At 42.7% G+C, this 25,875-nt stretch overlaps 1 protein-coding gene across 2 annotated transcripts in view; it reads right to left on the bottom strand.

Annotated features, from left to right (window-relative positions):
- The window catches only part of LOC122922544 (aromatic-L-amino-acid decarboxylase-like), a 287,546-nt gene that overhangs the window by 149,662 nt on the left and 112,009 nt on the right, over positions 1–25,875 (bottom strand). For both annotated transcript variants that reach the window (XM_044273181.1, XM_044273180.1), the window contains exons 8-9: positions 13,694–13,788; positions 8,117–8,184 (exon numbers count right to left, since the gene is read on the bottom strand). In XM_044273181.1, coding sequence (XP_044129116.1) covers positions 8,117–8,184; positions 13,694–13,788 — 163 coding nt within the window. The remainder of the gene's footprint in view (positions 1–8,116; positions 8,185–13,693; positions 13,789–25,875) is intronic.

Raw genomic sequence — 25,875 nt, 5'->3', positions numbered from 1 at the left:
GAGAAGGTACAGGCCTCTCCATTTGAGGTACCCCAGTCTCTAGCAGATATTCCCTAATGATGCAACCTCAATGAGCTGGCACATTGTCATCCATGAAGATTAAATTAGGCCCGTGTTGTTCATGCAGAGGCACAATGACTGTATTAGTGATGTTATTAGTATGGGTTAGTAGTACTTGTCACTGTGCCATTCACAGGGCAGTTCTGCATTGACTAGACTCACCTGCCCACAGTAACACCACCACAATCAAAGGCTCGTCTGGTGACAACAGTGGCTGAAGTATAGTACTTTCCTTGGTCTCCAACATCGTTGGTGGCTATCATTTCTGCTCAGCGTGAATCAACTTTCATCAGTGAACAGCATTAAGGCCCACTGGTCCTTTGTCCAGCATAGATGCTCTAGCACACAGAATACGCTGATGTAAACCGTTTCAAACGGTCTGATGTGACACTTCGGTGCCTCTCACGTCTGCCTGGAGTTGTGTGGCATTCAGCAACCAGTTCCGCAAGGCATTGTTCACGATGAAGCGCTCATCAGTGTGGGATGTGACCAAAAGACATCCACTTCTATGCCTTTCTGTGACTCTTCCAGTATTTCTGTATCTCTGTTGCAACCTGCTGATGACTGACACTAAACTCAGTGGCCACTTCCATGTGAGAACATCCTGCTTGAAGCCTTGCAAAGGTGAGGTACTGTTGATTGATTGTTGGGCGTTATCTTGTTCTCATGATGGCAAAATGTGAACAACGTGATGAGGAGGACTGTTTAAATACTAATTCTAATTAAACCAGGAAATTTATTGGGAGATTCATGAATCAAACAACTGTTGTGAATTTTTCCATTAAGCTCCTTATTAGAGAACAGCAAATTCACCTGTAAAGGTTCATCCTGAAATTTCACCCACAAGCCAAATATCCTTATCTTCTTGTGAGTAGTGTATTGCACACATCGCTGGCTGGTTCCACCTATTGTACTAATGTCACATTAGTAGAAAATACAAGATGGAGCCAGTGATATGGGCATGCAGCTCTCGAGTTCTGCTTCTGCTCCTCTGGCTCCTGACAGCATATGACAAGTTGATGCCGCATTCTCCTTTCTGCTCCAATGCTCTGTTCAGCTGCCTTTCTGCTTCACAGCTGTAGGCCTGGCCTGCTTGTTCTGTACTCTTCCAAAACTGTTGGCCAGGTTTAGGCAGCTGAATGGCAGTTGACAATGGAGGTAGCTCTGTGGCAGGACCCCTTTATGGATGGAGACTCTGGGCATATTCCCAGTTTGCCTCCCCCTTTCCCCCCCAATGGTGTCCCTGTCAGGGGCGTAGCTAAAGACTCATGAGCCGCTGGTGCAAGAGTTCCGCTTCGGTCCCTTCACTCAGCGCAGGTGCACCTAGCACCTCAGCTGCTTTCTCTGCTCTGTTCACCTGATCGCCATAGCATTTGCAGTGATGAGCAGGTAAACAGAGGAGAGAAGGCAGCGCTCTTACAAAAAAAATCGGACAACCCCTTTAAAGACCTACTTGGAAAACATTACATACAGCGCTACAGAACATACAGGATAATACAGACCCACATGTACCTCTTCCATCCAGTCACTTATTTTCTCTGTAGACAGACATTCTCTTTTCTCTTCTTCTCCTCTCAGACTGCCATAGTGACTTTCAGCCTCGCCTCATCTCTGCAGAACTTAACAAACAGACATCTTACTTTCCTACTTTTCCATCATCCTGCTCACCTTCTCAACACCCCATCCTGCCACCTCCAATACTGTGTCCACTGTGCCCCCAATGTTATCCTGCAGAAACAGTCCCCCTGAAAATACTGGTACCATACAGAGCGTCAGTACAAAAATATCCCTTTATATTGTGCGCCAGTACAAAAAAATACCCCTTTCAGATCAGACCCCATATAAAACCCTAAATGAGACCCCCCATATCAGACCAAACCCCCTTTAGACCTATGTCAGACCACAGTTTTAGACCTCAGATCAGACCCCCCCCCCATTAGACCTCAATGTAAGACCCCAACCCAATATCAGACCTCAGATAAGACCCCCATTAGACCTCTAGACCCCATTAGACCTCTCCAGACCCCCAATCAGATGTGTATACCCCCATTATACCTCTCCAGACCCCCAGTCAGACCTCCAGACCCCCAGTCAGACTACTCCAGACACCCATTAGACCTCTCCAAACCCCCTGTAAGACCTCCATATCAGACTTTAGATCAGATTGTAAAATAAAATAACTTACCTCTTCTGTCGCCACTCTCCCTGTTATGGTTCTCTTCTCAGGTCCCACGCTGCAGTCACCTGACCTCCTGCAGCGTCAGATCACAGTGCGCTCTGTACATCCCAACGCTGCAGGCAGCCAGGACACAGCAGCGCGGGACCTGAGAAGAGTTAGCAGGAGGAGGGGTAAGTACAGTGCTTCACCCCGCCTCCTCCTCCTGCATACTAGTAAGCGCTTCCATTATGCACTGCATCTTATAAAGGGAAAAGTACAGTACCACTGGCAAGGGGGGCCCAGTCGCAACTGCGACCCCTATAGCTACGCCACTGGTCCCTGTCCATAAAGCATGAATCTCCCAGAAATGTACTGCTGTCAGTTCTTGCTAGCCTGCTCCCCCATCTGACCAAGTGGCCTAGACACTGCTGTTCTTCCTCCGTGCTTAGAAAATAGTCACTCACACACCGCCACAGTGTTTCCACTATTGAATAGCACTATGGTATCCATTTTCACAGGCGTTTCTAGAGCCGGGCGAGAGTTACATAACTCCAACAATTAGAAGGGATGGCGGGTGGCCAGACATCCGGTTTTAGGCCAGACAGTCCGGTTTTCAAAATCTGGTCCTCCGTCCGGCGCAAGGCCAGGATGGACGGCCAGAAATCCTCTTTTTAAGTGGCTACAAGGTCCCTTTAAGTATCCCCATGGCAGGGGCCATGCAGCACATCCGCACAGTGTGCTGTCCTCTGCAGGACGTGACATCACAATGTCATGATCCAGCGATTCGGCCAACAAAACTGTTACCTGCAGCAGGGGGGAGCGGAGTGTGGGTGCCGGCGTCCACGGTTCAGGGCCTCTGCAGTAGAGGCTCTAAGGCTATGAAGTGCCTTTTGCACTGTGGCATAAGAAGAATTTTGATATCTCTAACTTTTTAGTCTAACCAGACTGTCTATTACTCTGTAATTCCTCTAGCGCCGTTCTATGGAAACAGTAGGTTTAAAGAGCACACCAAATGCTTCAAATAACGTATTTATTAAATTCAACTTTTCTTCATATATAACACTGCCGCCTCCATAGCAGATATTACATGTACAAAACACGTGTTGAAAATATATCACAAAATGGCAGTATGCATAAGATGGTGGTTCAACTGTTCAATCTTGTCATTCAACATAAAATGGTGGATATATTAATCTCTTGAGTATCTGTACTCTCACTAAGTTATTTAAGCACTTTATGATCTCTCTGAAAGGTATATCTGAGGTCTGACTACTAGTTCACTTGCAGTATGCAGTTAGCAGTGACTATTTGCAGATTGAGTATGATCTGGTAGGGTTGTATGCAATTTGGATTGCAATATGTTTGTATGGTACTGTATTTGTAGTAGTTCACAGTTTGCAACTGTATCTTGCAATTTGTATTTGTACTTTGCAATTTAATCTGTATGGTTGCAATTGGTGGAACTGTAAGTAAATATATATATATATATATATATATATATATATATAGTTCAGTATACAGTTCAAAACACAATACTAACAATATGAACATTATATAACTTGTTTTAAATACCTATATTGGCCTCTTGTTCCCATAAAACTCATCTCTCAGTGGAGTGAATGTCTCTTCAGCTCCTGTCTCTGGTGAATAATGATTTTAGCATCTCCTGCTGGGGGGGAATTTCCAGACAGGCTGTGTGTGAGGCTAGGTGTGATTGGTGAAAACTCTTGCTGTGTGAGAAGCTGGCTGTGATTGGTCTAGACTTCTGCCCAGCAACAACAGATTAACACTATGCTTTCTGTTTCTGCTGTGTCACTGAGCTTATCTTACATTACAAAATGAATCTTAAAAGGCATATATTATCTTTTTCTGCTTCTGTGAACACAAAATATAACAGTAATATGACATCCAAAACATGATTTCACTTTAAATAACTCTGCTTTTGTCTTTAACACATAAACATAGGAACCGTATTAAGGCTATTGGCAGGTTTAGCTGTATACACATAGGCTATACTAGCAACCTAGGACAGGTCTTAGCTGCCAGCTACACTGCCCTAATTTATCAATATGAACCATTCATAAAGAACGCCGACACTAGTCTGCTGCAGGCTGCTTACAGTAGGTGGCCTGCAGAATGCTAGCACAGTTGGCAGTTTGGGACATATGTCATAATTATATGTATAGCTGATTATACAGTTATACATGTACATAATATATGTACTATATATATATATATATATATATATATACATACAGTACAGACCAAAAGTTTGGACATACCTTCTCATTCAAAGAGTTTTCTTTATTTTCATGACTATGAAAATTGTAGATTCACACTGAAGGCATCAAAACTATTAATTAACACATGTGGAATTATATACATAACAAAAAAGTGTGAAACAACTGAAAATATGTAATATTCTAGGTTCTTCAAAGTAGCCACCTTTTGCTTTGATTACTGCTTTGCACACTCTTGGCATTCTCTTGATGAGCTTCAAGAGGTAGTCACCTGAAATGGTTTCCCTACAGTCTTGAATGAGTTCCCAGAGATGCTTAGCACTTGTTGGCCCTTTTGCCTTCACTCTGCAGTCCAGCTCACCCCAAACCATCTCGATTGGGTTCAGGTCCGGTGACTGTGGAGGCCAGGTTATCTGGTGCAGCACCCCATCACTCTCCTTCATTGTCAAATAGCCCTTACACAGCCTGGAGGTGTGTTTGGGGTCGTTGAAAAATAAATGATGGTCCAACTAAACGCAAACCGGTAGCCATGCTGGTTCAGTATGCCTTCAATTTTGAATAAATCCCCAACAGTGTCACCAGCAAAGCAACCCCACACCATCACACCTCCTCCTCCATGCTTCACGGTGGGAACCAGGCATGTAGAGTCCATCCATTCACCTTTTCTGTGTCGCACAAAGACACAGTGGTTGGAACCAAACATTTCAAATTTGGACTCATCAGACCAAAGCACAGATTTCCACTGGTCTAATGTCCATTCCTTGTGTTCTTTAGCCCAAACAAGTCTCTTCTGCTTGTTGCCTGTCCTTAGCAGTGGTTTCCTAGCAGATATTCTACCATGAAGGCCTGATTCACACAGTCTCCTCTTAACAGTTGTTCTAGAGATGTGTCTGCTGCTAGAACTCTGTGTGGCATTGACCTGGTTTCTAATCTGAGCTGCCATTAACCTGCGATTTCTGAGGCTGGTGACTCGGATGAACTTATCCTCCGCAGCAGAGGTGACTCTTGGTCTTCCTTTCCTGGGGCAGTCCGCATGTGAGCCAGTTTCTTTGTAGCGCTTGATGGTTTTTGTGACTGCACTTGGGGACACTTTCAAAGTTTTCCCAATTTTTCAGACTGACTGACCTTCATTTCTTAAAGTAATGATGGCCACTTTACTTAGCTGCTTTTTTCTTGTGATAATACAAATTCTAACAGTCTATTCAGTAGGACTATCAGCTGTATATCCACCTGACTTCTCCACAACGCAACTGATGGTCCCAACCCAATTTATAAGGCAAGAAATCCCACTTATTAAACCTGACAGGGCACACCTGTGAAGTCAATTCCATTTCAGGTCACTACCTCTTGAAGCTCATCAAGAAAATGCCAAGAGTGTGCAAAGCAGTAATCAAAACGAAAGGTGGCTACTTTGAAGAACCTAGAATATGACATATTTTCAGTTGTTTCACACTTTCTTGTTATGTATATAATTCCACATGTGTTAATTCATAGTTTTGATGCCTTAAGTGTGAATCTACAATTTTCATAGTCACGAAAATAAAGAAAACTCTTTGAATGAGAAGGTGTGTCCAAACTTTTGGTCTGTACTGTATATACACACACACACATGCACACACATGAAACTCGAAAAATTTCATTAATAGAACTTAAAATGTGAAACTAATATATAGTATGAGAGACTCATTACATGCAAAGCAAGATATTTCAAGCCTTTATTTGTTATAATTTGGATGATTATGGCTTACAGCTTATGAAACTCCAAAGTCTCAATTTTGAGGTACCCTTTGCTCAGGGGATATTGATTAATTAGCTGACTAGAGTGTGACATTTTGAGGCTAGAATATTGAACTTTTTCACTAAATTCTAATGTTTAGGTGCATTAATGCAATTCCTTTAATTTGCATTGCTGAAACAAATGGACTTTTGCACGATATTCATATTTTTTGAGTTTCACCTGTATATACACACACACACACCTGGTATTAGTTATACTGTATAACTTATACCAGCTATACATATATAATTATGTACTGAGTTATACCTGCCTGCTCTATATCACTATATACAAGATGTATAACTTATACTGGCTGTACATACTGTATTTTTCGCTTTATAAGACGCACCTGATAAGCCACACCTATAGCCAGGTCTTGAACTACTTAAAGCGCTGCTAGACAAAACTGTCAGCAGTAAATGTTATAAAAAATAAATAAAATCAAAGTACACTACTTATGGGGTCATTTATCATACAGGTGTAAAGTAGAACTGGCTTAGTTGCCCATAGCAACCAATCAAATTCCACCTTTTATCTTCCAAAAGAGCTGTCAAAAATGAAAGGTGGAATCTGATTGGTTGCTATGGGCAACTAAGCCAGTTCTACTTTACACCAGTTTTGGCAAACTTCCTCCACGGTATGTTTTATAAAGGTAAGTGTACGGACCATCCTTGACTATCCTTTAACTATATTTGTGAGCGAAATATTACATTTATACATATTAGGCTACTTTCACATCTGCGTTTTCCCTTTCCGCTATTGAGATCCGTCATAGAATCTTAATAGCGGGGAAAACGCTTCAGTTTTGTCCCTATTCATTGTTAATGGGGACTGAACTGAACGAAACGGAATTTACCAGAATGCATTCCGTTCCGTTTGGTTGCGTCCCCATTGTGGACAGAATAACACTGGAAGCAGAGTTATTCTGTCCACGATGTGGAATGGGGTAAGATGGATCCATCATGACACACAATGTAAGGGCTTGTTCACACAACCGTACTGTTTTTTGCCTTCTGCAATTTGCAGAACGGAACAGGAGGCCCATTATAGAAATGCCTATTCTTGTCTGCAAAATGAACAAGAATAGGACAGGACTCATAATTTTTAAATTTTTGCAGGTCACGGGACAGAGCATGGCATGGGACAGAGAATGGCTCCGTATACAAACCGTATGCGGAACGCAGAAAACGGCCCTTATAAGGAACACAAAATACGTTTGTGTGAACGAGCCCTAAGTCAATGGGGACAAATCCGTTTTCTCTGACACAATAGAAAACGGATCCGTCCCCCCCCCATTGACTTTCAAGTGGAGTTCATGACAGATCAGTCTTTGCCATGTTAAAGATCATACAACCGGATCCGTTCATAACAGATGCAGACGGTTGTATTATCGTGATGGAAGAGTTTTTGCTGATCCATGACGAATCCGGCAAAAACACTGGTGTGAAAGTAGCCTTATCCTAAGGCCTCATGCACACGACACTGTTAGTGATTTTGCTTCAGTTGTGTTTCCTTTTTGTCTGACAGGGGAAAAAAAAGGAAGGTTAATGAAAAGTGTAATTTTATTGCACCATGGTCTTGTAGAAAAAAAACGGACGTGGACACGGATTACATACCAGTTGTGCATCAGTTTTTTTTGACGGACCCATTGACTTGAAGGGGTCCGTCCTCCCGTTTCCACTGACAAGAATAGGACAGGTTATATTTTTTTGATGGACTGGAATCACAGATCACGGATGCGAAATAAAAATGGAGGACTATCAGTTTTTTTTCACAGCTCCATAGAAATGAATGGGACCTCCGCTAAACTGTGAAAAATGACGGAACGGACGTGGATGCACACAATGGTCGTGTGCATGATGAATCCTTATTGTAACTTACCAAAATGCAGAGCAGTCAAAGTTGACCAGAAGCCACTTGTGAGCATTAAAGTTAAAAGAATCTGCAAACTGAATCGACAAAAAGGAGAACATTTGTTAACTATATTGAAAAGAATCGCGCAACATTAACATTATATATACATTATATTTATAACAAAAACTAGATGGGAATAGACCATTGACTACATACCCGTTTTGTTACTAGAGATCTTTACAAAGGAGGAGACTTACCAAGAAGCACTATAAAGGTTGGAGATGATTGGGAAGCTATTGAAATTTTACACTGTTGACACATGCTACTCTGGATTTCTAGGTGCATTCATTTCCTTCAGTATCCAATACACTTAATTAAATGGAAGAATGACCAGGAAATTGAAGCTGGTGAAAATCACATGGGCCATCAGATTATATTGTTTTTTTTATATGTTGTCACCACAGGGGTTTCATAACCTAGGGACACGTCTATGCTTATCAGACAAACTAAAGCTTACTCAGGATATTAAAGTTTCATATCGCCAAACTCATACTGTATACTGTGGTCATGCAGCATAAATTAAGAGGGAAGGATTCATATGGATGGCTTTGAAGTTTGAGTCATCAGTGCCAACTACTGCAGCATGGACAAAACCAACATTGTCAAAAGGAGATGAAGGGGCAAGCATGAGGGTCTGGGCTCTGTAAAGGTGGCCATACACCAGTGATGTCCAACCTGCGGTTCTCCAACTATTGCAAAACTACAACTCCCATCAACCCCTGATAGCTGCATTCTGTCAGAACATGATGTGAGTTGGGGTTTTGCAACAGCTGGAGAGCCAAAGGTTGGGGGCTTTGCCATTCACATTATAAAGGAATAGGTTTATAGTTGAACAGCATTTGAAAAAACTATGATCTGGTTGAACGATCATTTCATAAACAAAGTCATACACATTTTAGTCCATGAATGAAACATCTTTTGTTCAACTATTGGCCAGAAATTTCAAACAGCCATCTTCTTTTCAGGAGATTGCCTACTGCATTAGTTGGCTAAAACTATCGTTAAATTAAACCAGATGTACAATATTTTTGACTGAAGTCGTCAATTTCAACTTCCATGACCACCATAAGGCTAGCCATGGACATTAGATTGCTGTTGGCTGAATGCCTGACCATCCAATACACTGCATGCTCGGCTTGAGAGGGATGAGATAGAAATTCGCTGAGGAAAAAAAACTTGAACAGTTGAAATCCAACTGACCGATCTTTATGTCCCTGACATTTGCCATCAGGTGGTCAGTGGGTCTCAAATAGGAGGGTTTGGCTGATAAACATCTATTGTGTATGGCCAGTTTAAAATGGTTGTAAAGGTTCTAATTAGAGATGAGAGAATGGATTCTAACTAATCAAATGAATTAAAAATCAGCATCCTGGAGCACCGAGGGGTTGGCCCCGGTGCTCAAAGCTACCCCCCTCCACCTTATTTGACAGGGCCATACTTGTCATCTCACCCTGTTAATCTCATGACAGCACCATTAATTTGAGTGTCAATTCTAGTGCAGAAGATTTACTGCTGCCATCTGAGCAGAGCAGATAGATACCCACTATGCGTGTCTCGCTGATGACTTGGTATACCCAGAAGGGCAAGCAGCTTCTTCAGTGCCACCTCCACTTCCAGGTGTACCATCAGATGTCTGTAATGCATGGTCATATACTGCATATTTAAAGACTTGTTGTGACAGATATTGGTATCCTAATTACAGGGTCATGTTACTGTACATGTTTTATAAAAAAACATATGAATAAAAAAAACTAAAGGTGTAAAGTAGAACTGGTTTAGTTGCCCATAGCAACCAATCAGATTCCACCTTTCATTTTACAAAGGAGTTGTCAAAAATGAAAGTTGGAATCTGATTGGTTTCTATAGGCAACTAAGCCAGTTCTACTTTACACCAGTTACCCCTTAGTTGTCATTTTCTTTTTTAGTATTTTTGGGTCCTGTAAAGGTACTTTAATGTTACACTCAATACTTTTTTTATTAAAATGTTATGAATGCCAGTTTATTCTGCCTGTGTATCCAGTGCCTTGCAAAAGTATTCACCCCCTTGACTTCTTTTTTCGTATTTTAGTGCCTCACAAGCTGGAATTAACATGGATTGTTTGAGGATTGGCATCATTTAATTTACAGAACATGCCCACAACTTTGAAGATGTTTTTTATTTATTGTGACGCAAATAAAAACAAAAAAAGTCAATGTGCATAACTATTCACCCCCCTAAAGTCAATACTTTGGAGAGCCACCTTTTGCGGCAATCACAGCTCCAAGTCGCTTTGGATAAGTCTCTATGAGCTTGCCACATCTTACCACTGGGATTTTTGCTCATTCCTCCTTGCAAAACTGCTCCAGCTCCTTCAAGTTGGATTGTTTGCACTTGTGAACAGCAATCTTTAAGTCTGACCACAGATTTTCTATTGGATTGAGATCTGGGTTTTGACTAGGCCATTCCAACACATTTACATGTCTCCCCTTAAACCATTCATGTGTTGCTATAGCAGTGTATTTGGGGTTATTGTCCTGCTGGAATGTGAACCTCCGTCCTAGCCTCAAATCACGCACAGAGTGGTACAGGTTTTGCTCAAGAATATCCCAGTATTTAGCACCATCCATCTTTCCCTCAACTCTGACCAGTTTCCCACTTCCGGCTGCTAAAAAAACATCCCCACAGCATGATGCTGCCCCAACCATGTTTCACTGTAACGATGGTATTCTTTGGTGATGTGTTGGGTTTGTGCCAGACATAGCGTTTTTTTTTTATGGCCGAAAAGTTCAATTTTATTCTTATCAGACCAGAGCACCTTCCTCCATACATTTTGGGAGTCTCCTACATGCCTTTTTCGCAAACTCACAATGCTCCTTTTTTTTTGTCTGAAAGTAATGGCTTTCTCCTGGCCACTCTGCCATAAAGCCCAACTCTATGGAGCTTACGGCTTATTGTCATCCTATGTACAGATACTCCAGTCTCTGCTGTGGAACTCTGCAGCTCCTCCAGGGTTACCTTAGGTCTCTGTGCTGCCTCTCTGATTAATGCCCTCCTTGCCCGGTCCGTGAGTTTTGGTGGGCAGCCGTCTCTTGGCAGGTTTTCTGTTGTGCCATGTTCTTTGCATTTGGTTATGATAGATTTGATGGGGATCATCAAAGATTTGTATATTTTTTTTATAAACTAACCCTGACTTGTACTTCTCAACAACATTGTCCCTTACTTGTTTGGAGAGTTCCTTGGTCTGTATGGCAGTGTTTGGTTAGTGATGCCTCTTGCTTAGGTGTTGCAGCCTCTGGGGCCTTTCAAAAAAGGTGTGTATATGTAATGACAGATCATGTGACACTTAGATTGCATACAGGTGGACTTCATTTCACTAATTATGTGACTTCTGAAGGTAATTGGTTGCACCAGAGCTTTTTATGGGCTTCCTAACAATGGGGGTGAATACGTACGCACATGCCAATTTTCTGTTTTCTATTTCTAAACAATAGATTTATTTATATATTTTTCTCAGTTTACTTCACTAAATTGAACTATTGTGTTCTAATCTATCACATACAATTCAGATTAACAAAACACTGAACTTAAGGCTGTAATGTAACAATAAGTAAAAAGTCAAGGAGGGTAAATACTTTTGCAAGGCACTGTATAAATATGCAGCCTTTAGTTTCCTATCCCCCTCTTTGTACAATGCAGCAATAAGACTTTTTTTATGGTTAAATGAAAGGATCTGCACTATTACCTTAATGTAATACTGTGTCATGGTGTCTAAAGTACCAAGGGTTTGATATGGTTGTACAAATGTTAAAGTCTGTGTGGCAATTTTTTTAGTTTTATTATTGCATTATACTTTTGAGGTAAAATAGTTTTTTCAACTGTTCTTTATTAAAACTATGGAATCTTTTTTTGTGTACGCAGGTGACATGCTCTAGTAGCAGCCTCTGGATTTTTTGTCTTTTCCATCATTTGAGGGGCTGACGGGACCTTATCTCTGCTCTATGACATTATAAACACTCACTATAGCTCAGTTCTTATGTACTGATAGAATGTGGCTTAAATAAGTGTTTATGACCTCTTAGTAGTTTAGAGATAAGGTTTATTAGATGACCAGCACAAAGTGAAAGTGAAAGTACCAGTCACACAATTCGAAAGACCATTAACCTTTTGTGACAGAAAGGCTCAATATTTTAAATAATGGTTAATTGAAAATATGATTTTTAGACAAAAATTTGTAAAGTGCAATCAAACAAATTGCCTCCAAAGGTGCACATCGCCTTAAAAGATGGCTCCAGAAAAGGTATTATCATATCAAAACTGTTAATACCTGCATTAAGGGGTTGTCTCACTTCAGTAAATTGTATTTATCAATTGCAATGGTGAGCAACAGTGAAGAGAAGGCAGTGCTCATACACTCCAAACAGCTGATTGGTGGAGGGTGCTCCTTCTGTCCTTTGATCTGAGCCCCCACAAGCTCAGATCAGTTCCCATGAAAGCCTAGGGCCTTGAGAAGCCTCCTAGAACTTTCATGGCTAACTGCCTGAAAAGCCATATACAAGGCTGCCTAAGAGCAGCTTTCAGAATCCTATAGTCTGCTTAGTATTCTATTGAAGTCTATGGGACAAGTGATCAGAAGATTGAATGTTCAAGTTCCATTAGAGAGCTAAAATTCTCCCCTTTCCCAATTTTACATCTAAAAATAAACACACACACACAAAAAAAAAAAAAATAGGTATCGATGTGTGAACTTAGTGTTCAAGTTTGGCATACAAGGTTCAGGTTATCTAAGAATTTAGTTATGGCTTCCACTACCACAGACCATATAAGTTATGGTCCATGGTAGCGGAATCCATAACAGAATTCTTAGATAACCCGAACCTTGTACACCAAACTTGAAACACAAAGTTCGCTCAACACGATGTGTCCAAAAATATTTTTTCTGCATAATGAACACCATAATAAGGGAGGGGGGGGGGGGACTGGGGGACGATAATTCCCAATTACCTTGTTCCCCAGAAAATTTAATTAAAAGTGATCAAAAAGTCATATGTACCACCTGTAAAAACAAAAATTTACACTTAAAGCTCTCATACAGCTCTGCAGACAAATAACCTGGGTCGAAGAACCCTAGAGATGCAAAAAGAATGGGTAAAAACAACAATGGGCAAAAAATGCTTGTGTATCTTTTATTTCATATTTCCCAGAGACTTACCTGGAGCTGGAATTTTTGCACCGAATACATCAAGAACCCATATTTTATACATCTATTTGCATCTACTTCTACATTTGGCTCAAAATCTGCATCAAAATCTGTCTGTGCAATTCCAGCCTATAGCCTCATTCACATGTCAGTATTTTGGTCAGTGATTTCCATCAGCGATTGTGAACAAAAAACAGGATTGGATCTCCAAAGAGATAAGGTATAATGGAAAGATCTGCACCTGTTTTTTTTAATTTATTTTTATTTCTGGGAGTGCTGGGGGTTGTTGATAACTGGATTATACTATACCATAGACTGAGGCATAATTGTACAAAATAAGCAAATGTTTGGTTGTTGCTGTACTTACCTCTACACCTTTCATAAGATATCTATTTTCTGGACAAATAAAGGCACTTCCTGCATATGCAGCATCAATATGGAGCCACATGTCTTCTGCATTACCTGTAGGGGAAAAATTGTTGATGCATAATAGGTATTGATCAATCCAGTTGGGTAACATTATAGCAGATAAACCTCATAAGGCATGAGCCTATTACCTTACTTTGGATCAGCAGAGGGAAAACAAAGTTCTAATATTCCCCACTACCTCTTTCCTTGATCCACTTCCCTCATCCCTTGGTTAAACTCGATGGACATATGTCATTTTTCAACTGTACTATGTAATTATTATGTATGGTCCTAAAATAACCAACTGGTAAAATTATAATGATGGATACACAATGGGACAGATTGACTAATGCTGTTTTAGACTAGACAGTCTTAATCCCTTCCAGACGCAGCCATTTTCCTTCTTTTTACTCCCTGCTTTCCAAGGCCAGAACTTTAAAATATATTTTAAACATAGTTTTACTTTCTAATCGCACCATTTAATATTGCATACCGTGTAGTGAGAAACTGGAAAACATTTTTGTAAATGGCTTTAGTTTGCATTCATTATGTGGTAAAGATTAGATGTTAACGGGGTTGTTCCATGGGGAAATAAAAAAAAAACAGTTTTCAAACCAACCTCTGGATCTGAATTTTGTAATTACATGTAATTTTTAAAATCTAGTATAGCCAACAATATATAGCCTATTTAATAAAATGTATCTGCATAGCACCACCTGAACACCTGTATGTTCTTTTCCTTTCTCTTTCCACCTTGCTGAGGTGGACGCATATACTCAGTTCCATCCTTCAACTGTCACAAGCTGTTGAAGTTGTGGCAGTTACAGGGTGAGAACTACAGCAGAAAGGATACACCTTCTCAGCTGCAGAAGAAAGCTGTCAGCTTGATATATGCTAAATATAGGAGGGCAAAAGGAGCAATAAATGGGGAGACAGGGCTAGTTCTAACTTTGTTAAAAATATACTGTCATGTACTATATGATGTCTGATTTTCATTTTTACATTAATCATGGGTACCTCTTTAAATTTGTTGGTGGGTCAGCAGGATTGCAGGGATAACAAACTTTAATTTAATTATATTTTAATACATTTACCATAAAAAGAAAAATGAATACTTTGAAAAACACTTTTTGTGCATAATCATATTCTGACAACCTTACCTTTTGTTGTATTTGTGTCTACAGATCTGTTAAAGGGCTTATTCTTTTGTGGGGCACTCTGTAGTATTTATTGATACCATTTTGATATGTATGTATACTGTATGTATTCAACCCATTTTTTGGAAAGTGAGACAACCAAATAATGATGATTACACTTATCGGTAATCAGATTTTCCAGACCCCACAACAGCACCACAGAGAGAGAGAGAGAGAGGTTCCGCCCCCAGGGACAGGAAACTTACAGAATAAAAAGGTGGAGCCTCTCTACCCCTTTAGTGGATTTTAGAGCAAGAGAGGGACTCCTACCTTAGTTAATCACATTTATAATAAACCAATTATATTTCGATATTTTTTTTTTTCACAGTATCTATGATAGAAAAGAGGTAAGAAAACAGGGAGGGAATAAGGAAGGGTGCTGTCGTGGGCTCTAGAAAATCCAATTACCGGTAAGTGTAATCATAATTTTTTCCCTTCCCCCACGACAGCAACACAAAGCATTACAGAGAAATCATCTTTCCTTAGGGAGGGACCACCGCTTGTAAGACCTTTCTACCAAAAGATAAATCAGAGGAAGAGTTTAGGTTCAAACTATTAGTGTCCGAAAAAAGTAAACGGAGAAGACCACGTGGCCGCTCTACAGATTTGATCAATAGTTGCACCAGATCTTTCAGCCCAAGAAGTGTAGACAAAACGAGTGGACTGAGCCTTCACCGAGATTGGAGGAGAAAGACCAGCCTCCAAGTAAGCTTGAGATATACCAAGTCTGATCCATCTAGACAAGGTACTTTTGGTAGCCTTCATACCCCTATTTGGCCCCGAGAAGACAAATAAGGCTGAAGACTTTCGCCACTCCTCCGTAGATTTGAGATAATGTAATAAGCACCGTCTTACATTTAATGTATGAAAAACCTTTTCTTTCGGGTTTTTGGGATTGGCCTGGGATCTATGAAACTGGGAAGGAACTTTAGGTAAGAATAGAAGTAAAAGGAGGATTTTTGGAAACGGTATGCAACTCGCTTACCCTCCTGGCCGTGGTGAGTGCTACCAGTAAAACAATTTTGTAGGTAAGATACTTGATATTGGATTATTTAATGGACTCAAAAGGTGGCTGCGTCAGAGATCTTAGGACCAGATTGAGATCCCACGAGGGAGTTTTTGGTTTAGAAACAGGAGCCATCCTATCCATTGCTCTAAAAAACCTAACTACCCAAGGATTGGAGGCAAAAAAAAATTCAAAAAGCACCGAAAGGGCAGAAACCTGTACCTTTAAAGTATTTTTAGCTAACCCCAAAGCCTAGCCCTCTATGAATAAATTCCAGAATGTATGAAATAGGAACAGAGACAGGCAGATTATCAGGATTAAATTTTATAGAAATCTATAAACTTTTTCCATGTTCTGGAATAAATCGAAATTGTCACCGGCTTTCTACTCTTAAGAAGTGTAGCAATCAGTTCCTGTGAAAAACCTTTTTAAATGAATAGGCCCCTTTCAAATTCCATGCAGTTAAAAGCAGACCATTTACTGCTGGATGGAAAACCGGACCCTGGGATAGTAGATCTGGAATCTCCGAAAGTATCCAAGGGTCTGACACTGACATTCTGAGAAGAGTAAACAATGCCCACTTCAGCCAGAATGGAGCAATCAGAATTAATCTCGCCCTGTCATTTCTGATCTTTTTCAGGACTAATGGGAGTAACTGGAAAGGTGGAAAGTCATATGCTAGTGTGAGGTCCCATTTTAGGAGAAGGGCATCCACCCCATAAGGGGATTTCCTCGGATTTAGGGAACAAAACAGATCTACTTTCTTGTTCTGACTGGAGGCAAACAGGTCTATCACGGGCATGCCCCATAATTTTGTGATTCTAGACAAGACTGAACTGTTCAAGGACCATTCCCCCTGTTTTAACCCCATAGGGACACAGCCTTATTTCACTTTAAGGACCAGGCCATTTTTTGCAAATCTGACCAGTGTCACTTTAAGTGCTGATAACTTTAAAGGGACACTGACAGGCCCGATAAACATATTTAGTTATTCCTATGCAGTCATAGGTCTATTAAAGTATATTCCAATCACATAAGAGTACCCCCTGTCCGCATTTTAAACCATGTAAAAACAACTTTATAATCATCTGTCAATCACCTTCCTTTATGCCCAAGGGGCGTTTTTTCACATTTCTTTATGCCCAAGGGGCGTTTTTACTCCTACCTTTGTGCCCAGCCGCGCTCCAACTGTCGCTTCCTAGCGCCGCCCAGCTCATTATTATTCACTGCGCTGGGCGGCTTTTACAGTCCCCGATCCTCCTGAGCCGGCGCAGGCGCAGCAGGAGATGCTGGCATTGAATAAGGGACGCAGACGCACTGCGAGTGAGGGTGCCGGGCAAGTTATCATGTGAGTTCAATGCATGGGTCTCCTGCTGCATTGAACTCACTTGTACCTTCTGTGCGTGTGCTGGATAACTTGCCCGGCACCCTCACTCGCAGTGCGCCTGCGTCCCTTATTCAATGCCAGCGTCTCCTCCTGCGGCGGCTCTGGAGGATCGGGGACTGTAAAAGCCGTCCCTGGGCAGTGAATAATAATGAGCTGGGCGGCGCTAGGAAGCGACAGTTAGGGCGCGGCTGGGCAGGAAGGTAGGAGTAAAAACGCCCCTTGTGCATAAAGAAATGTGAAAAAACGCCCCTTGGGCATAAAGGAAGGTGATTGACAGATGATTATAAAGTTGTTTTTACATGGTTTAAAATGCAGACAGGGGGTACTCTTATGTGATTGGAATACACTTTAATAGACCTATGACTGCATAGGAAAACTAAATATGTTTATCGGGCCTGTCAGTGTCCCTTTAAAACGCTTTGACTTATCCAGGCCATTCTGAGATAGTTTTTTCGTCACATATTGTACTTCATGACACTGGTAAAGTAAAGTAAAAAATATATTTTTTTTGCATAAAAAATACCTAATTTACCAAAAATTTTGAAAAATTATCAAAATTCAAAGTTTCAGTTTCTCTACTTCTGTAATACATAGTAATACCCCCAAAAATTGTGATGACTTTACATTCCCCATATGTCTAATTCATGTTTGAATTATTTTGGGAATGATATTTTATTTTTTTGGGGATGTTACAAGGCTTAGAAGTTTAGAAGCAAATCTTGAAATGTTTCCGAAATTTACAAAAACCCAATTTTTAGGGACCACTACAGGTCTGAAGTCACTTTGCGAGGCTTACATAATAAAGAAACCACCCAAAAATGACCCCATCTAAGAAACTATACCCCTCAAGGTATTCAAAACTGATTTTACATACTTTGTTAACCCTTTAGGTGTTGCACAAGAGTTATTGGCAATTGGGGATGAAATTTGAACATTTCATTTTTTTGCCTCATTTTCCATTTTAACCCATTTTTTCCACTAACAAAGCAAGGGTTAACAGCCAAACAAGACTGTATCTTTATTGACCTGACTCTGCCGTTTACAGAAACACCCAATATGTAGCCGTACACTACTGTAGGGCCACACAGCGGGGCGTAGAGGGAAAGGTGCGCCGTTTGGTTTTTGGAGGGCTGATTTTTATGGACCGGTTTATTTACACCGTGTCCTGTTTCAACCGTCCTGATGCACTCCTGGAATAGAAACCCCCTAAAAGTGACCCCATCTAAGAAACTACACCCTTCAAGGTATTCAAAACTGATTTTACATTCGTCGTTAACCCTTTAGGTGTTGCACAAGAGTTATTGGCAAACAGGGATGAAATGTGAAAATTTCTTTTTTTGCCTCATTTTCCATTTTAACCCATTTTTTCCACTAACAAAGCAAGGACTGTATCTTTATTGCCCTGACTCTTCCGTTTACAGAAACACCCAATATGTGGCCATACACTACTGTATGGCCACACAGCGGGGTGTAAAGGGAAAGGTGCGCCGTTTGGTTTTTGGAGGGCTGATTTTTATGGACCGGTTTATTTACACCGTGTCCTGTTTCAACCCCCCTGATGCACCCCTGGAGTAGAAACTCCCTAAAAGTGACCCCATTTTGAAAACTACGGGATAAGGTGGCATTTTTTGGGGACTATTTTGAGGGTACATATTATTTTTGGTTGCTCTATATTACATTCTTGTGAGGCAAGGTTACCAAAAATTGAAATTCTGAAACTGCATCTCCATTTGCCATTAACTGTTGAGGAACCCCTAAAGGGTTAATAAAGTTTGTATAATAAGTTTTGAATACCTTGAGGGGTGTAGTTTCTTAGATGGGGTCACTTTTAGGGAGTTTTTACTCTAGGCGGGCATCAGGGGGGCTTCAAAAGGGACATGGTGTCAATAAAAATGGCCATCAAAATCAGCCTTCCAGAAACCATGTCGGTCCTTTCCTTTTGCGGCCTCCCTTTTACTGATACAGCAGTTTACGACCACAAATGTGGCATTTCTGTAAACTGCAGTATCGGGGTAATAAATATTAACTTTTGTTTGGTTGTTAACCCTTGTTTTGTTACCGGAAAAAACGGATTGAAATGGAAAAGTGCCAAAAATAGCGGTTTTGGCACCGTTTATTTATTTATTTATTTTTTGACCGTATTAATCTGGGGGGGTTAGGTCATGGTATATTTTTATAGAGGAGATTCTTACGGAGGCGGAAATACCTAATAAGTCTACTTTTTTTTACAATTATTTAGGTTTTTGACTATATTATCCTTTTTGATACAAAAACATATTTTGTATCTCTAAAGTTTGTGTCATTTTTTTCTTCTTTTTATCCTATTATCTTAGGGGGGGCTCATTTTTTGTGGGATGACTGGACGGTTTTATTGGCACTATTTTGGGGGCTATATGACTTTTTGATCACTTGCTATTCAACTTTTTGTTATGTAAGGTGACAAAAAAAATTGGGGGTCATCATCATCGCTAGATGATGAGGAGGACGCGGATGACAACAGGAATGTGGGGTCATCCTCGTCCTCACTGGGACTCTCAGAGTCAGAGGCAATCTGGGCGTATGCCTCCTCTCCCGAGAACATCCGGCGGGCCATAGGGGAGTATGTGTCTGTGTGTGTATGTGCATGCATGTAAATCTTTATTTGGTGTGCATGTGTGTGGGGGCATGGGTGTTCGCGAACTCACCGTAAAACTAACAGAAAGAAAAAAAAAAAAGGGCAAAAAATGTGAAGAAAAAATCTAAACCACTGATCAACCGTCCGAAGTTGATCAGCGGTGGGGTGTGCGATTCGCTAACAGTGGCCGGACGCTAAGAGTGCCGGCCACAGTCAGCGTACACAAAATAAATAAATAAATAATATATAATAATAAAATCCTGCACCCCAAAAAAGTTGTGCTGTGGACCCCAGACACCCTAATTTAGGGTGACGCAATGAAAGTTTTTCCAACTAACTTTCCCTTTATTTTCCCTGCCTAACCCAAACTTTCCCTATGCTTTCCCTATGTACCTGAAGTTCAGATGGGGGGTGCTGGGGCACAGATCGGGTCCTGGGGGGCACATATGGGGTGATGATGGCACCGATGGACACGACGTGCAGGCAGCTCCTCTCTCCTCCGGCTCCGGAACACAAAAGGAGGAGGAGAGGAGCGCTTGCAACTTTTGAATCTCCCGCCGTCCCGCCCACCAACCAATCAGAGGCGATCCTGAGAGGTGATGTCACCATCACCTCTCAGGATCGCAAGATGGTGATTGGTGGGGTAAAATCACACCACCATCACCATCCTGTTCCGGGTCTTCAGAGACCCGAATAACCCGGAAACGCAGAAAACCGCAGGTCTGAATTGACCTGCGGTTTTCTGCGATCGCCGACATGGGGGGATCACAGGACCCCCCGGCGCATTTGATTTGAGCAGGCACCAGGTTCCGATCACCGCCCGCCGGGCGGCGGTGATCGGAACCATACATGACGTACTGTGTCATGTGTCCTTAAGTACCAGGACATCATGACGTATCGGTACGTCATGTGTCCTTAAGAGGTTAAGGGATGCCTGCTCAGGAAGTCCGCTTGAATATTTTTTTTTTCCTTTTATGTGAAGGGCTGAAACATGACTGACCTACCCCTCTAATTTCTTCAACATCCGACTCACCTCCCATCTAAGGGTGACCGACCTTGTCCTCCCTTGGTGATTTATATAGGCTACTGTAGTCTGATTGTCGGATAGGACTCTGACATGACCAGAACCTATTAGGAACTGAGACGCTTCTATTGCCAATCTCACCGCTACAAGCTCCTTCCTGTTGGAGGAAAAACGCCTTTGACTCAGACCACTGACCCTGAAAACTGAAACCCTGGACATGAGCTCCCCACCCCCAGGGGCTTGCAACCGTAGTTATGATTATCGGATGCGGATAGGACCATGGGATCCCCTGTATCAGATTTTGCCTGTCCCCCCACCAGGCTAGACTTTTCATTGTTGGTTTTGAGATTTTCATCCTGACATCTAGAACACCTTTGCTCTTTTTGAATGCCGCCAATATTTCCATTTGCAATTGCCGAGAGTGTAACTGAGCCCATTCGATCGCTAGAATACAGGACACCAGGGACCCCAAAACTGACATTGCTTCCAAATTGTCAGGGTGGGAGATGTGAGGGATTTTACTTGACTGAAAATCCTGGTTATCTTTTCCTCCGGTAGATATACCTTCAGGGATACCGAGTCTAAAATTAGGCCTAGAAATCTGACACTTGTTCTGGCTTTGGTTTGGATTTTTTGTCGTTGATTATCCAGCCCAATTCTGAAAGGTCTTTACCACCATCTGAACTGCTTCCCTGCAATGGTGATAAGATTTTGCATGTATTAAAAAATCATCCAGATATGGCACTAACTAATAATGATCGAGCAACCAAGTAATTGGCCCGAATACATTGCTATATTCGTGTGCTCGGCTGAGCACCTGAGTATAATGGAAGTCAATGGGAGACAACCAGGCACCCCCTGATCTGAAGAGGGGAGGGTGCCTGGTGCATTGGAAAAGGTCAGAAAGTGACAGAAACACCACCGAAATGGATCGGGAACAGCATGAGGACGATGGTGGGATGCATCTTGGACTCCCAGGTCGCTGCTGGGAACCATGTTGTCCGAGTTGTACGCCACTTTTACAGACAGACAATAATACACACAACCCCCCCCCCCCCCCAGGAAAAATTGTTAGGAAACATTCTTTCCTGTATACTCAATTTTATATAAAGTGCATGTGCTAACAAAAATTACAAACAAGAGGCACTCCGAAACAGCCTGTATATCACATAAAGGAGTGCCTCCTTCACATTGTGGTACAATTGTTCAGGTAGTGGGACTCATAAAGCCTATGCACTAAGTGAAAGGGCTGCCAAAAATTACAAAGAACCGGCACTACAATACACCCTTTATTACACATAAAGGAGGGCATCATACACACCCTTGAAAAATTCTGATTGGTGGCCTGCTGGTGACCCTCAAAAGAGGAATAGGAAGAGGAAGAAACAAGATTCAACCATATACTTTTTATTGTGGTGGAATAGGTGCATGGGAATACACTACAGTAGATTGAGTACATTATAAATGATAGATTGAAATTGCCTTTATGTTAATCATCATCAGCTCAGCTCTCCTCTAGTGGAGTTGAGAAGTCAGGGGCAATCCAGGCCTTGTTAAATATTATCTGAGTCAACCTGTCAGCATTGCCAGTGGACAAGCGGATACGCTTATCTGTTATAATGCCACCAGCAGCACTAAATACATGTTTAGACAAAACGCTGGAGGCAGGGCAGGCCAGCACCTCCAAGGCGTAGAGCGCAAGTTCATGCCACATGTCCAGCTTGGACACCCAGTAGTTGTAAGGCACTGAGGGATCATTCATGACGCTGACACAGTCTGCTATATATTCCTTCACCATCTTCCAAAACTTTTCCCTCCTTGTACCACTAGGCCTCGCTTCAGGGTGAGGTTTCTGGCGGGGTGTCATGAAAGTATCCCATGCCTTGGAGAGTGTTGCCCTGCCTTTGTTGGAAATGCTGTGTGTCCCCCTTGTCTCCCTTCCTCGGTTGCCTAAGGAAGTACGGACTCTGCCGGCCGTATTGTCAGATGGAAAATTTTGCAGCAATCTCTCAACAAATACCTTCTGGTATTGCACCATTTTACTCATCCTCTCCACCACAGGAATGAAAGATGAGAAGTTCTCTTTGTAGCGGGGGTCGAGAAGGGTGAACACCCAGTAATCCGTTTTATCTAAAATGCGTATAACGCGAGGGTCACGGGAAAGGAAGTGTAACATGAAATCAGCCATGTGTGCCAGAGTACCAACAGGCAAGACGTTGATGTCTACATCAGGATGACTCTCCATCTCCTCATCCTCCTCTGCCCATCCACACTGAACAGATGGAATTAAAGTTCCATGGGTACTACCCTGTGTAGCAGGGGCAACTGTCTCCAGACCCTCCTCCTCCTTTTATAGTTCACGCTGAGAAGACAAACTGTGGGTGGTCTGGCTGTCACCCTGTGTAATGGCCTCCCCCATTTCCTCATCTGCCACATTCAGAGTGTCGTCCTTAATTGTGAGCAGCGATCCTTTGAGTAGACACAGCAGTCTGATGGTTATGCTGATAATAGAGTTATTGCCACTAACCATCTGTGTGGATTCAAAGTTTTTTAGAACCTCACAGAGGTCTGACATCAATGCCCACTCCTCGCTTGTGAATAGTGGCAGTTGACTCGAAAGGCGACGACCGTGTTGCAGCTGGAATTCCACAACTGCCCTCTGCTGCTCACAAAGCCTGGCCAACATGTAGAACATAGAGTTCCAGCGCATGCTCACGTTGCACAACAGTCAGTGAGCTGGAAGCCGCAAGCGCTGCTGCAGCGTTGACAGACCAGCTGAAGCTGTGGATGACTTGCAGAAATGGGCACACATGTGTGCGCCTTCACTAGTAGTTATGGCAAATTGGGGTAGGTTTTGATAAACCACTGAACCACTGAGTTTAAGACATGGGCTAGGCATGGAATGTGTGTCAGGTTGCCAAGCTCCAAAGCCACCACGAAGTTCAGGCCATTGTCAGACACAACCATGCCTGGTTGTAGGTTGAGTGGCGAGAGCCACAGCTCGGTATGGTCCCTTATACCCTGCTACAGCTCTGCGGCAGTGTGCTGTTTGTCCCCTAAGCAGATCAGCTTTAGCACGGCCTGATGACGCTTACCCACAACAGTGCTACACTGCCTCCAGCTAGCGACTGGTGGATGACTGCTGCTGGAGATGGAAGTGGAGGAGAAGGAGGCGGCGGGAAGAGGAGAAGTGGGGGTTTGAGCCAGTAACATAGCTGCTGGCGGAGACCCTGATGGACGTAGGGTCCGAATTCCTGGGCGTTGGTAGCACCTGTGCCATCCCAGGGTATGACTCACTCCCGGCCTCCACAACATTCATCCAGTGTGCGGTCAGGGAAATGTAGCATCCCTGGCCACCATCACTTGGCCATGTGTCTGTGGTGAAGTGGACCTTCTCAGTAAGTGCGTTGGTCAGGGCACAGGTGATGGTCTGGAACACATGCTGGTGTAAGGCGGGCACGGCACACCGTGAAAAATAGTGGCAGCTGGGGACTTCGTACTGAGGGACAGCCGCCGACTTCATGCTGCGGAAGGCTGCAGTGTCCACAAGCCTAAATGGCAAATTTCAAGGGCCAGTCATTTCAAAAGTTGCGCATTTAGTGCTATGGCCTGTGGGTGGGTGGGTATTTGCGCTTGTATTCAAATTACTGTGTTATGGACATTTGGACGCTGCGCTGGGACAGGGAAGTGGATGTTGTTGCTGATGGTTCATGCGAAGGTCCCGGTGCAGGGCGAGACGCAACCGGGCCTGCACCTTTGACATGGGATTGGCCAGCAGTGCGTAACACAGGGGAAGAGGAGGCAGTGGTGTGACCCGCAGACCCAGACATTCAGCCCACTTAGTAGGGTGCTTGGATGCCATGTGGCGGATCATGCTGGTGGTGGTGAGGTTGCTTCTGAGCGCCCCGGATCATTTTGGGAAGGCACAGGTTGCAAACTACCACTCTTTTGTCGTCTGCACTTTCCTCAAAAAAGGGCCATACTGCAGAACACCTACCCCTTGACAAGGTAGATTTACGCATGGGGGTGCTCGGTGTAACGGTTGTGGGCCTGTTTGGTGTGGGCCGACTTCTCCCTTTTGCAACCCCACTGCCTCTTACAGCCTGTTGCGGTGCTGCGGATCCCTCCCCTTTTCTACTGCTGTCCTCACTAGGCTTTTCACCTTCCCATGTTGGGTCAGTGACCTCATCGTCCACCACCTCCTCTTCCACTTCCTCACTCTGCTCTTCCTCCTGACTTGACCTAACCACAACCTCAGTGATTGACAACTGTGTCATCATCATCCACCTCATGAACGAACGATTGCCATTCACCACCGTCATCTTTTTGAGACTGTGAAGGCTCAAGAGTTTGGGAACCAGGGCATAATATCTCAGGTCCCTCTTTAAGTGTGCTGGGTGCAAGGGACAAATGTAAAAGTGGTGATGGAAAGAGCTCCTCGGAATATCCGAGTGTGCGATTACTCATTTGGTAAGCCTCTCCATGGTGGGAGGAAGGATGATCAGAGAGGATTCGGTTGACCAGACTCTTGGCTACAGAGACTGGACTTGGTGGAAAAGAGGATGGTGCTTAACCGACTGGAAGCATTATCTTCAGCAATCTAACTGACCAACTGTTCGCACTGGTCCAACTTGGACAGTGTTGTCCTGCGCCGCCCAGCTAAGTTGGACATGAAGCTGGGTACGGTGGATGTTTTTTTTTTTCTGGTGCACTGGCAGCAGGCACAGATTCATTGCGCCCAGGGCCGCGGCCTCTGTGTGCACCATCAGCATCACCCCCACTTCCCCGTCCCTTTGTGCTCGCCTTCTTCATATTAATGGTTTTGTCACTAGATGTGGCACAGATTGTTTTACTATCCGCTAAAGACAGTTTTTGGATGCAGGACAGTATATGTCACAGAACACCACAGATTAT

The sequence above is a fragment of the Bufo gargarizans genome, unplaced genomic scaffold, assembly GCF_014858855.1.
Source record: "Bufo gargarizans isolate SCDJY-AF-19 unplaced genomic scaffold, ASM1485885v1 fragScaff_scaffold_459_pilon:::fragment_2:::debris, whole genome shotgun sequence".
NCBI lineage: Eukaryota > Metazoa > Chordata > Amphibia > Anura > Bufonidae > Bufo > Bufo gargarizans.
This window is presented reverse-complemented; position numbering and strand designations above follow the sequence as displayed.